Raw genomic sequence first — 14,480 nt, forward strand, 5'->3', positions numbered from 1 at the left:
GTAAGGTGACAACGCAACAAGGTGACTGATTTGTTTGTCCTGATTTGAGATGAACTTCTTTTAACTTATAAAGCATTCAATCTTCCAACTACCGGCCAATGCTTACTAAATTAGACGTTATTCTGTATCAAATGAACTTTAAACGCTTCCATATACTTTGCTTCTGAAATAAGTACCACAAGGTCAATATATACAAAAATGATAAAAGGAGACATACTTGATTAAATTAAAATTGTCAGAATTGTTAGGGTGTGTTGGACAGAATACATTGTGGCATCTATCCCATCTCTTTATGCTCTAAGTTCAAATCACACCAAGGTCAAAATTTCCTTTCCAGAGTTGATAAAATAAATATCAATCGAGTATTAGGATTGATTTAAGCAATTAACCTTGCCTAATAAAATGTTTTGCTTTGTGCCTTTAGCAGAAACCATTATGAACAACAGCAACACTAAAACAAAAAAAGACTATAGAAAAGTACTCAATGGCTGTTGGAACTAATAGATTAACAATAAGAGGATCTTTGATTACTTGATCTAATCTACCTAGAGTGATGATAAGATTTCAAAAGAACTTTTAAAGTTAGCTCTTCTAACTGGATCCTTAAAAGCATGGATCACTATATAATAGCAGAAATGGAGAATACACAGATTTTGAAATCCCCAAATAAATTCATATCTTCAATGAAGACCAGGATAAGGAGGGAATATTCCAAGGGAATTATCTCTACATAAAATTGACACTTTTAAGGGAAATGATCAATGATACCAATTGCAACTATAAAATGTGAACAGAAGTGAAAATCAGCTCTCTTACTAGTGGATTTAACTATTTCTTTTAACACAAGCTTAGCTGGGGTTTTTTTCAAGCACACAAACCTTGTTTGTATTAAACTCTCCTCACACAGATTTTCTGGGATTTCTCCCTTAATCTAGTATTTTACTTTATTTTTCTTCCTTTACTTACTCTTTTATTTAATTTCTGTTTTTAATATTTATGCAGCATTAAAAGTGAGCAGTAATACACCCACAAAGCTGTTATATATGTTTTCTCTTTACAATAAATGTTAGTCCTTTGAAACTTCCCATTACATTTGCAAGGCCTTCACTTTATATGTGAATTCCTCAAGGCTATTTCATCTAAGAGAGAGAGATTTGCAACTTCCACATTGATAATTTGCCAGAAGAGAGACAATGTCACTTGGAGGCAATGCAAACTGAGAGAGCTCTAAGTATTACAGTTCAAATTATAGGTAATACAGGTATGATACATAAACCTTAAAATTAATTAATTTTTTTAAAAGATAGTGAAATTGATATTCTTCATGACAAAAGACCATGTTACTGTTCTTGGGTCCCATTAGTAGAGTCCATCCTATTGCAAACATTCGCATCAGAAAAAAACATAGCAGCGTGCAGCAGCTCTGAAATTTTAAGTTTCTTGTTGCAACATTAGGTGTAAATCTTTAAATCTGTAATCATGAATGAATATCAAAACACATCTAAAACTATTATTTTGACTTTTTCATACCATCGTGTTCAATATCCACTTGGACATCTCTCTATTTCTCTCTGAGACACTCAAACAAACGTATGCCTAAAGGTGAAGTTTTTGTTTACACAGACTTTGGGTCATTTGTCTCATCTAGACAGCAGCAACAACAAACTTGACAAGTCTTAGTTATATACAAAAATGTTTCTTTTCAATGCCCTTTTAGTCATTAACCTTTCAGTCACCTGAAAGTGTTATGATGTACCTATTCTAAATCCAGGATACATACATTTGCTTTAGTGAGATATCAGCACTGTCTCAAGAACAAAATTTGTTTAGGGGGTGCAAACTCAGACCCCCAAATTTTTACAAATAAGGTCATGTTCATTTATTTATTTATGTTATTTGTTCTTTGAGAAGAAACCTAATTCAAGGTACTTTTTACAGTTCACTTTTTACTCACTGTTTTTTAAACCTGTGAAAAGTAAGTAGGGATGCAAATTTTGATTTTGCACTTCACAAAAATTTTAGGTGCACTTGCACCCCCTGTTCCTGGCTCCATGGATATCAGTAACAAATTTAACTTCAGTTCTAACATTGAAGAATTACACCTAGAATTTAGGCTATGAGTTAAACAATTGGGATGATAGGATTACATTTTTATGACAGAATTGTGGTTTAATGTAGCCGGTTGAGTAAAATATCAAATGTTAGAGTAGAAAATTTTGGAATCAAGATGAAATGTTCATTAAATCAATTTAAATTTAGATGATGTTATTGATTTTAACAATCTTTATACTTCAGGAAAAGGTAACTGAAAAACTTACTGGTTTACTAATAGTGCTACAACATTCCACTAGAATTGGCTTGATTTGGTTTGTAGAAGATTCTGGTATTTTTTCAGATTTTGCCCGTACAGGTGATGAGTCTAAACATGCATTTCCACGTGTACCATTTATACTACAAGTTAAAATACAGTAAACCAATAAGTTGTAATAAGTAACAAAAGTATATAACTATATTACTAGATTTCTTGTAATTTGCATTTGATAAATGAACAAGTGTGATATATCTGCCTGCCTACATTACTTTCTTAAGATTTGATGCAAAGTACCAAAAGGACACACCCATGGAGGGCCCATATAAGGTCAGGCTAAATAACCATAAGTCCTCTTTTAGGATCCCAAGGAGGTACAATGTTACAACATTAGCCAGTTACATATGGTGATTAAAAGATGATGGAACACCATACAGAATTAACTGGAAGCTGCTGGAGCAACCTGGGCCATTCCTCAATTGGAGCAGATAGTGAAACTTTGCTTGACCAAGAGGACAATGATCCTAAAAAATTTGCACAATCCCAGTGTTTTCTTGAATTCAAAAAGTGAGATTTTTACCAATACCCTCATGACAGAAAATTCATTTTGGAAACTTGGTTTTCCGTTTGCAAACTAGTGAATGAAAAATGTACATAAACTGACCTATTCAGGATACAGCTACAATCATTCAAAGGGAGATAGCTGATGTGTCAAGTCAGAGAGATAGGCCCATAAATTTTAGCATCTACTTTGCTTCCTCCTTTGTGGGTAGAAGCATAGATCTGAAACCTATTCTCAAATAAAGATGTCTTCAACACAGCAACAATTATTATGACAAGGCTTTGTCATCGAGTGGGTTTAAAGTTTGTATTACTTAAATGCCTGTCCACAACTACAAAGTCATCTGGTCTTTACCCCTTTCTTGCTTAATACAAGAACCTGCATGGGTAGGGCCTTTCTTAAACTAGAGAGTAAACATTTTATACAGGACCATAGATATAGGAAAATTTAACTTTAGGTTTTCATTAAGCTGCACACCTATCATCAAAAATATATTAGTCAATACCCCTAAATTGTGAATAGAGGCCAAATGCTTATATGGGGAAAATGCAACACAGAAACCATGGTCTATATAATAGATGTAGTTTCAACTAGCACAAACAGGACAATGCATAGACAAAAATGCATTGGGGCAACTGAAGGCCTTTTTAAGACCAGGTTGAATAATTATAGATCTTTTAGGGTCCAGGAAAGGTGTAATGTCAACTTCAGCCAGCTATATATGGTGATTAAAAAAGGAGACCTCTTTTACAGAGATTTTGACACTGACAATCCCTTTAGTATCTGCTTCTTTGCCAGACCACAAGAATAACTCCTTGCTACCCACTTTCTTCAATTCATTCTCTTATCTAATTTATTTTCAATCTATACTTGTAGTCTTCTAATCCATTTCATGCTTTTTATCAAATGACTAGACAACTGCCCCAGCAAAAAAACAATGCTTTATTTATATAAGAATTTAGTACCACATGAAAGTTGGTTATCACTGAGATATCAATCTAATTCTATATAATCTTTCTTCTACATAAGGTTCTCCATATTTTTATAGCTTTTACACTTTCCCTACCTGATGCTTCTCTGTTTTACTCACATAGTGAATAGCAATGAAATCTACTTGCTCTGCAGATGAATAAAGAGACTACACTAAACAATTTAGAAAACAAAATGAAGTTGTATAAAAAATATAGTATTACTTACTCATGAGTTAATTTGGGATTTTCTCTTGATACTGGTAGCTTATTGACAATTGAAGAATAACCTCCAAGTTCTTTAAACCTATTTAGTGAAACTGATGGTATGTTAATATTTTCTTTTTTAGTTACTTTAGTTTCATTTGAGTTAAGTGAGTTGCCACATTTTAACTTTGGATGACATTGATTTTGCAACCTAACGTATTCTTCCAGTGTTTTTACTGAAAATATTACAAATATAACAAATAAAATATTAGTGTTTTTGTCAAAATAAAATGTGTTCAAGATATGAATAAAGACAAATGATGAAAGAATAATATACAAAAAAAAAAAAAATGAACCATGAGAAATAAATATACATGGAATCATACTCAAGTATTCAAATTTGCACAAAATTTCCAAGTTAATAATCTGCTACCAGGTTTGTGAACTTTATTCACCACACATCTCACATCTTGACTGGTCACATCTTGTAAGTCATTCTACTTTATGATCCTGATTCACAATATACCTCAACCAACTGGAACTCACTAAAAACATCCAGTGTATTTAACAATGCTTTTACTCCAACATGTTTAAAAAACCCAGTCATACACCCCATGCTCCTGTTTATATTGCTTTTCTGAATTTTCAGTTTTTGAAGTTTTTGTTAGGGATAAAAAAAATTTATGCTTTTGTTGATGAGCTTACATTAGCAAAAATATTCTATTGATGTTATCACCGGTTGCATATGAAAAAAACAGTAACAACTTATGTGATTTCAGCTTGGAATAAATGTAATATATGCATATTTATAGCAGCTAGTATAAGGTTGACCTGTAAAGGTCCTAGCAATAGGTTAATTGGCATGTTATGGAAGAAACTGCAGGAATAAATCCTCATTGCCTTGAGAAAGGAAAAGGCTAATGGAGTCAACCTCAACAGAAAATCAAGGAATGGAGTGGCTCAGGTGGTCCAGTATGCTCTTTGACATCCTTCCTGCAACTCCAAGGTTGGTGGAGCTCTCCAGCCCTGTAAGACAAAATTCACTTAGAAGGCTACTGGAATGGAAAAATCTACAGTCTGCTGGTCATCATGGCTATCTTAGCTCACTGATCCACAGTGGTCTGACCTCCAAATCTAAAGATTGAGAAATGATAGCACAGAGTGACTGTGGTATCAAGGAATAGTTTACGTAGCCACTTGAGCATGTACCAATCTTTTTTGCGATCTTTGGATACAAAGAAACTGTCATTAAGGATCTGCTTATCAGAGCTGGTTGGGTTCATGTCACCTCCAGTAAGGCATAAATATATAAATCTATGTACATATATAAAGAAAATCAAGGCTGCAAAGTTTGCTCTGAAATTATTTACTAACAGCAGCCATACATGTGTTTCAGTGAAGACTGGAATGCTGAATTACATAAATGTAATGAATTGTTTCTGTTTGGCTTTCACTGTTTAAATTTTTAAATTAAGTGAAAACTTTCAAATATTGGTACATTGAAGTATTTTTCATGCTGAATCTGACATTGTTATTCACTTGTTCAAACAAAATTGTAGTAAAATGTTACAGAGGTTTAAAGTTTGATTATTTTTATCCAATCAGAAAACAGGATTTGGAAGCTGGCATTTTCTGCATGACAACTTTTATTAAACAAAATGAAAGCAATATATCATGATGACAAAAGTTAAGAAGTTTTGAAGTTTTAACAAGTCCAAATGAATAAAGTTATGTGAAATACTGGAACAGGCAATATAAAATGGAAAAATCTTGAATTATTTTTTGTGAAAAGTTACAGAAAAACAAAACTGTATATTATGGTAGTTCATTTCATAAACAATAACAGGAAATCAAAAGTGAAAGTTTGAGATACCCTAGGGTTAGAGTGGCATTTAGGGTCAGTCTAGTCAGTGGATGACCAGGGATTATTCAATTGACAACATATTTTTAGTGAACATTTATCAAACTGGAACAAGTGAACAATAAAATCAACTTCAGCATGAAAAATTATATCAATATATCAAATTTGAAAAAGCAATTAATACATTTTTTTGTACCAAAACTTCAAAAACAAAAGTTCAGAAATATAGGTACATAGTGGTGCTAAACTGCTTGGTTTGTTGTTATGGAAACAGGCATGAATGTGTCTGTAGCTCACAATTCACCAAACTTACTCAAATTTTCAAACTTTAAAAGCTATTAACTTTTTATTTATTAGTTTATGTCAAAAATAAATTTTATTTCTATAATTAGCATACACTAAATTTGAAATCAATTGGAACAAAATTAAAGGAACTGAAAGTCAAACAGAAAAGATCCAACATAGCTAAGTAACTTACAATCATTCTCAAAGACTAACTCATAAAAAGTATATTATACATACATACATACACCATCATAATTTTGATACCCACATTTCCTTGCTTGAATGGGTCAGATGGAATTTGTTGAGGAAGATTTTTCTATGGCTTCCAGTCACCAACCCTCACCCTGTGACCAGACGTTTTCTATGGAAGACTAGAAACAAACATCACTTGTATGATGGTGAAACTCACTTATAACTACCATGTGATGTCAAGGATACATAAATGCACAGGCATGTGGCTACACACACACACACAACAAGCTTCTTTCAGTTTCTGCTTACCACATTCACTCACAAGGCTTTGGTTGGCCTAGGGCTATAGTAGAAGACACCCAAGGTGCTGCACAGAGAAACTGAGCCCAAGATCATGTTGCTAAAAAGCAAGCTTTTTAACCACATGGCTGTGTGTGTGTGTGTGTGTGTGTGTGTGTGTGTGTGTGTGTGTGTGTGTGTGTGTGTGTGTGCGTGTGCGTGTGTGTGTGCATGTGTGTGCATGTGTGTGTGTGTGTGTGTGTGTTTGAATCTCCTTGTCATGACATTATATGATTATTGCTAATGAATATCTACAAAACATGTCTAGCCATGGGGAAATATTACCTTATTTGGAATCAAATAAGGGTTGGTGTCAGGGAGGGTACCTGTCCATAGAAAATCTGCTTTGATAACTTCCACCTGACTCATGCAAGCAAGGAAAAGTGGATATGAAAACAAAATATTTATAATCCAGAAGTGGGCAGTAGATCAAAACTGAAAGTCAGAAATGAATTCATTTATTTAGCATATGTTTTTTTACATGAATTTTTGTATTGGGCATTATAGGAAATAAGATGACTGTTACAACACAGATAAAATCCATTCTCATTCTTAGTTATAGTCAATTTAGCATGGGTGATTGTTTAAAAAATGATTCTATTTATGATTACTGATTGTAAGATTAAGAATAAATTTTCTTCTCTTTAAAAGATATTTCTAACCCACAAGTTCTACTTGTTATGAATTTCTGCATACACACATCAACTCACACACTGAGTTAATAATAAATGCAAACAAATGAAAATAAAGTTAGTGAGAACATACCATTGTTGTTACACATCCATTTCCAAATTACAATTTCTTCGTCGTTATGAGCAAAAGTGCATTCAATGAACGATCGTTTTGTACACTTGTTATTTTTCGCAGAATTACACATGAGAAAGTTGTATTTTGAAGGAATTACAGAAGGTAAATGATTTATTATTCTCCTTTCATTAGTTTTGGTGGTATATATTGATCCATGAATCTTATCATGTTGACACTGAGAATGAGTTAACATCTTTCCAGTACTGTAACAAATTCTACAAAATTCATTCAACATATAAGGTGGTTTGGTTTTTGCTGCCTTGCAATAACTCACAAAATCTTCCATAGAAACATTTTGATCACGTAAAACCATCCAGACATCTCTCTCAACCATACTATGAGCATAAATGCAATTATCCTTTTTACATTTAAGTGTCTGGCAAAGTTTATAATCTTTATTTTTGGAAGAAGATGGTTTTCTAATAAGAGTAAAGGTCAAATCTAAAGTATGTTGTAAAATCTTTGAATTTTCCCAAAGATGTTGAGAATTAGAATTACAATACAAAGTATTTTCTGAACTTTGACCAGACATAGAACCACTTTTGAAACAGTCTTTGCAAATGAAATCAAACTGATTCCCATGTCGAGAAAAAACAAATCCAAAAGACACAGTCCTATCTTTTAAAACCAAAGAATTTATAGAAAACTTTTTATCCTTTTCCAAATTCCAAAGAAGTTTCTCTACATTATTGTGTGCAAAATAACAGCCTGCTTGTCCTATAGCACATGGCGTGTCTTTGTTTACGACTGATGTACACAAGTGATAACCAGACTGTATATATTTTTGTCTATTTCTGACAATCAGCCAGTTTGATGTTCCCTTTTTAGCAAAAGCAAGAATATCTTTGGTACATTTGTGTGATGAATCTGGATGAGTGCTTAAACAATATGCGCAAAAATATTGGTAATCATGAGAATGATATAGTGGGTGTGGGTATTTTTGGAAATCTTCTGTTTCATAAACTGGTTCTAATGCAGGGTCAGTTCTATATGTAATGGGAGTTTTGGGCTGGAAAAGATTCCTTATTGTTTCAGTTATTTTGGTTGCTTGAGAAGAATATTCCTCTTTGGCTGGAAACTCATGTTTATTAACAATTGATGTTGTATTTGTTGATGTAGTCAAACCAGGTAGAAATTTGATTTTTTTTTTCTCTTCAAACAATTCAGTAGTACCTATAATATGAAAATCATAATTTCAAGTTGTTCATAATCTTTAAATCATATATACAAATATATAATTAGAATGCAATGTATAACATCAAATCATTTTATATTATTAAAAAAAGATGAACCTGGTATATTTAAACTGCCTTGCTTTAGTCTATGAATAATTAAACTAAATACAAAAATATGACTTCGTTATATTTTAGATAAATTGTTTTAAAATTATGCTGATAATTTTTAGTTAGTCAAAGAATATTAATTCAGAACTGTTGCATCCAAGCATTTCTGAAAAAAATTTGAGATGAACCTTAGCAAAATGTAGGAAACAAACAGAACTTTTACTTTTATGTCTTTTTCTTCAGAAAACCCACCTTTTACCCAAAATCCTGTTATGATTTACATAATTACACTAAATAAATCAATTTTATTATCAGTAACCTTTTCCCATATCTATTGCAGTACTTAAAAGTCGAGAAAATTTATTTTTCGCTAAGAATGTTAGAAAATACCTGAAAAAGTTACTTAATTTATGACCTTGTCTCTGATAAAATGTATCCTTAAGAAAAATTTCAACATCATCAATATTTACTGTCTGTTTCCCATGCTAGCATAATATTGGGTTGGTGCATAATTATTGCAGCATTTTTTTCAACAAATTTCATTCAACAAAAAACAATAACAATTTTTAACAAAAACATCTTTAAATGACGGTCTGACCATTTGCCAAGCAAATGGGAAAGAGTAATTGAAGTAGATGGTGAATATGCTCTGGAATAATCATTTAAAGATGTTTTTATTACGTGTTGTTACTGTTTTTGTTGAATAAAGTTTATTGAGAAAAAGCCGCAATAATTATGCACCAACGCAATATAATATGAGAATATTTGCTGTCTATGGACATTTTTACTCATGCTAGCCACTGGTAAAATTTAATATTTAATTTTTACCCTATATTTAGATTAAAATATTTTAATTCTTAAATATTTTAAGTCAGATGATACACTGCTGAATGTTGATTCACTGTTGCTTTCCTTTGGTCTTTGGCACATTGTTTGTAGGACATTTGAAATGAATTCCTTGATATATAAAGATTGAACTCAAAGTGCAGTGTGTCCTGTCTGACGCGGTATGTATCGAGTTTTATAATTATATGTCCATAGCAACTCTTACTGATGAGCCATAGATGGTTTAATGCGTTGATTCATTAGTTAATGTATTTAATTGTTAAGGGCAAAACTTCGAAGTATGGGAATGACTAAACATTTTTGATTTCTCTCAAATTGTCCTGCCTGACTACATTCAAAGTGCTAAAATAAGAAGAGATTTTTCATGCTATGGAAATAATTTCCTATTTTTAGCACAATTGGAAAGCTATATAGTGGCTTTTCCTGTCATGTATAATTTTTATACATATACAATATAATAATATATGCCATCTATGGACATTTTTACTCACACTGGCCACTGGTAAAATTAATATTTAATTATTACCCTATATTTAGATATATATATATATCAATATATATAAAATGGATACATATATACATATATATATATATATATATATATATATATATATATATATATACACACACACACAATATATCTCTACGTGGATATCCCCTCACCACTATCCACACTGCCCTAGCCAGAGCACATTCCATGGACCGTGCATCTGCTCTCTCCCACCGCACTCGCCCCGCTGTCACCTGTCTCCCGTTTTCCTCACCTACCACCCCTCCACTCCATCTCTCCAACACACCATTCTCCGAGCCTCCGGTGACTTCAGTCCGACCCTCCACTTCACACATCTTCCCCAGCTGACCCCTCCATTCCTTCAAATGAGCCCGCAACCTACATCACCTCCTGGTCCACAGTTTCTTCCCTAACCCAACCTTTCAACCTGGCACATTCCCCTGCTCCCACCCATGCTGCCGCACTTGCCCTTACCTCATATTCACCATCTGCTTCAATTACTGCTTCCAATTTGCTTGGCAAATGGTCAGACCATCATCCTCACCGGCACCCATCATCAACCCTATCATATCACTGACTTCTTCACCTGCACTTCTAGCAACATCATCTACTGCATTTGCTGTTCTCTCTCTATCCTTCTCTGTACATTGGTCAAACAGGACATTACTTGGCTGAACAGTTCGCGGAACACCTCCAAGACATCATTCTCAGTAACGAGACCCCAGTCTTGCGCCATATCTGCTCTACCAGTCATTCTTTACAACACCTGTCTGTGTTTGGATTGTCCTTGCACAGGGGCCATCCAGAGCCCTGTCTTCACCGTGAACAGGAATTAATCTTTTCTCTTTGCTCCTTTGTGCTACATGGGCTCGACTCTCTTCCCCTCTTCATCTAACCTCTTCCTCTCACACCTATTTCCTCCCTTCACTCCCACCCACCTCTCCTCCCCTCTTTTGCTCTAACACCTACTTCCTCTCTTCACTCCTACCCACCTTCATCGTCACCCCTCCATCACTATCCCACCCTACACATTCTCACCCACCATCCCTATACATACCATTCCACACCCACCCTCACACACTGCCCCCACCCCTACCCTTTAACCCAATCCACATTCCACCCTCACCTCCACCACAACCAACAACACCACACCACACACTACCATACACCATACCATCATCCACACACCTACACATACGCACACGTCAAGGTCATCAGTCCCTATCCATACGCATATAAATGCTCTCAAATACATATGTACACACACCTTCATTTTGGGATCACCAATACTATTTTTATCTCCCCTTCTTCCTAGCTCTCTTGTCTGACCACTTCTGCCTGGCATTTGCCATGATTGAAGCAAGCCACTAAACATTTTTTATTTTCTCTCTCTGCTTATTTCTGTGTTCCTTTTTGTTGAAGAGCGTAGGCTCAAAATGTAAAACACTTCTTCACTTCCTGAGCATTTGTTTGTCGTTTACACATGAGTCTTCGTCTTGTGTTTTGTATTTTTTGTAAATTCCAACTATATACACAAAATATATACATATAATACATATGATCTATGCAAATACATATATATCTATATAATATATATATACATATATATATAATATATATATATATTCTTTTATTCTTTATTTGTTTCAGTCATTTGACTGCAGCCATGCTGGGGCACCACCTTTAGTCGAGCAAATCGACCCCAGGACTTATTCTTTGTAAGCCTAGTACTTATTCTATCGGTCCCTCTTGCTGAACCGCCAGCTGACAGGCATGTAGACACACCAGCATCAGTTGTCAAGCGATGTTGTGGGACAAACACAGACAAACAAACATATACATACATACATATATATATATATATATATATATATATATATAATTATGTGTATTTCTTCTATCTTAATGAATAAAAATTCTTCGGATAGAATAAATGGGTTAATAGAAACCAATGTAGCAAAGAACACAAAATAACTGTGGTTTAGTTCCTGTTTTTAAGGCAGGAACTCCTTGAAATTTTGGGTATTTGAGTATATTTAAAAATTTAAGGAATGGAGAAAACGCATGTTATAATTGCATACTTTATTCCTACATATGTTTCAAAGGATTACAACCTGTGTGATCCATAGGGATCTTTGATATTAAAATTGTAACCTTCTCATCAGGGAAAGCATGGGAATCATCTTAAATGTGAGACATTATGACCGATTATGAAAACAATAGATGGATAAGCATAGGCTCAAAATCGGTCATAATGTCTCACGTTTAAGATGATTCCCATGCTTTCCCTGATGAGAAGGTTACAATTTTAATATCAAAGATCCCTATGGATCACACAGGTTGTAATCCTTTGAAACATATGTAGGAATAAAGTATGCAATTATAACATGCGTTTTCTCCATTCCTTAAATTTTTAATATATATATATATATATATATATACACACAAATATACATTTCTGTATAATATATATACATACGTATATAATATATATATATACATATACATAACATATATACATATATATATATGATATATACATATATATAAATATGATGCTGTCAGTAAGGTGAGGGTTGGCAACGAGTACAGTGAAGAATTCCAGGTAGAGGTAGGGGTCCACCAAAGTTCAGTCCTCAGCCCCCTCCAATTTATCATCGTCCTCCAGGTAATAACACAGGAATTCAAGACAGGATGCCCCTGGGAGCTCCTCTATGCTGATGACCTTGCGCTAATTGCTGAGTCACTATCAGAACTAGAGGAGAAGTTTCAGGTGTGGAAGCAAGGACTAGAATCAAAGACCTTTAGAGTCAACCTAGCTAAAACCAAAGTCCTAATAAGTAGGAAGGTAGACAAAACACAAACCCCTTCAGGTAGATGGCCCTGCCCGATCTGTAGAAAAGGCGTAGGTAGAAACTCTATAAGATGTACCCAGTGTAAGCTATGGACACATAAATGCAGCAATGTATGTATATATATATGTATATATATATATCTATGTATGTATATGTATATATATATATATATATATCATCATCATCATCATCATCATCATCGTTTAACGTCCGCTTTCCATGCTAGCATGGGTTGGACGATTTGACTGAGGACTGGTGCAACCGGATGGCTACACCAGGCTCCAATCTAATTTGGTAGAGTTTCTACAGCTGGATGCCCTTCCTAACGCCAACCACTCAGATATATATATATATATATATATATATATATATATATATATATATATATATATATAAATATACACCCAGTGCAAGCTATGGACACATAAGAGGTGCAGCAATATCAAAGGAAGGCTAACTAGCAAGATAGTTTTTATATGTGGCAGATGTTCAGGAGCAATAAACACTGAAAATGTGAAGAAAATAACTTCTGCCACATTCCAGGGAGAAAAACTAGAAGTAATTGATAGCTTCCATTATCTAGGTGACCAAGTTAGTAGCAGGGGAGGGTGTGCTGAAAGTGTAGCTGCTAGAATAAAAATAGCCTAGGCAAAGTTCAGAGAGCTCTTACCTCTGCTGGTGACAAAGGGCCTCTTGTTTAAAGTAAAAGGCAGACTGTATGACACATGTGTACGAACAGCCATGCTACATGGCAGTGAAACATGGGCCGTGACTGCTGAGGACATGCGTAAGCTCTCAAGGAATGAAGCCAGTATGGTCCAATGGATGTGTAATGTCAGTGTGCATACTCAACAGAGTGTAAGTCCCTTGAGAGAAAAGTTGAGCCTAAGAAGCATCAGTTGTGGTGTGCAAGAGAGAAGATATGCGCTGGTATGGTCATGTGGCGAGAATGGATGAGGATAGCTGCGTGAAAAAATGCCACACACTAGCGGTTGAGGGAACCTGTGGAAGAGGCAGGCCCAGGAAGATCTGGGATGAGGTGGTGAAGCACGACCTTCTAACATTAGGCCTCACCGAGGTATTGACTTGTGACCGAGACCTTTGGAAATATGCAGTGCGTGAGAAGACCCAGCAAGCCAAGTGAGACCATAATCCGAGGCCTCTGCTAGGAGTGTAGCCAGCTTACTTATGCGTACTTTTCCTTCATTGGACACTAAACTCTGATTGTGAAGACCTGTTGGGGCAAGTGAAATCGAAATCGTGATTGAACCAAATTCGATGGCTGGCACCTGTGCCAGTGGAGTGCTAAGAGCACCGTCCAAGTGTGATCGTTGCCAGAGTAGCTGTCTGGCTTCCGTGCCAGTGGCATGGAAATAGCACCATTTAAGCGTGATCGTTACCAGCATCGCCTTACTCACACTTGAGCTAGTCGCTGCCAGTGCCACTGGACTGGCTC

At 34.8% G+C, this 14,480-nt stretch overlaps 1 protein-coding gene across 1 annotated transcript in view; it reads right to left on the reverse strand.

Moving 5' to 3' along the window:
- The window catches only part of LOC106882711 (uncharacterized), an 82,119-nt gene extending 71,214 nt beyond the window's left edge, over positions 1-10,905 (reverse strand). The window contains exons 1-4 of the mRNA XM_014933474.3: positions 10,837-10,905; positions 7,488-8,724; positions 4,068-4,281; positions 2,319-2,451 (exon numbers count right to left, since the gene is read on the reverse strand). Of these exons, the coding sequence (XP_014788960.2) occupies positions 2,319-2,451; positions 4,068-4,281; positions 7,488-8,724; positions 10,837-10,905 (1,653 nt within the window). The remainder of the gene's footprint in view (positions 1-2,318; positions 2,452-4,067; positions 4,282-7,487; positions 8,725-10,836) is intronic.
- Positions 10,906-14,480: the final 3,575 nt, after the last annotated feature.

The sequence above is a fragment of the Octopus bimaculoides genome, chromosome 5 (assembly GCF_046866305.1).
Source record: "Octopus bimaculoides isolate indiv1 chromosome 5, ASM4686630v1, whole genome shotgun sequence".
NCBI lineage: Eukaryota > Metazoa > Mollusca > Cephalopoda > Octopoda > Octopodidae > Octopus > Octopus bimaculoides.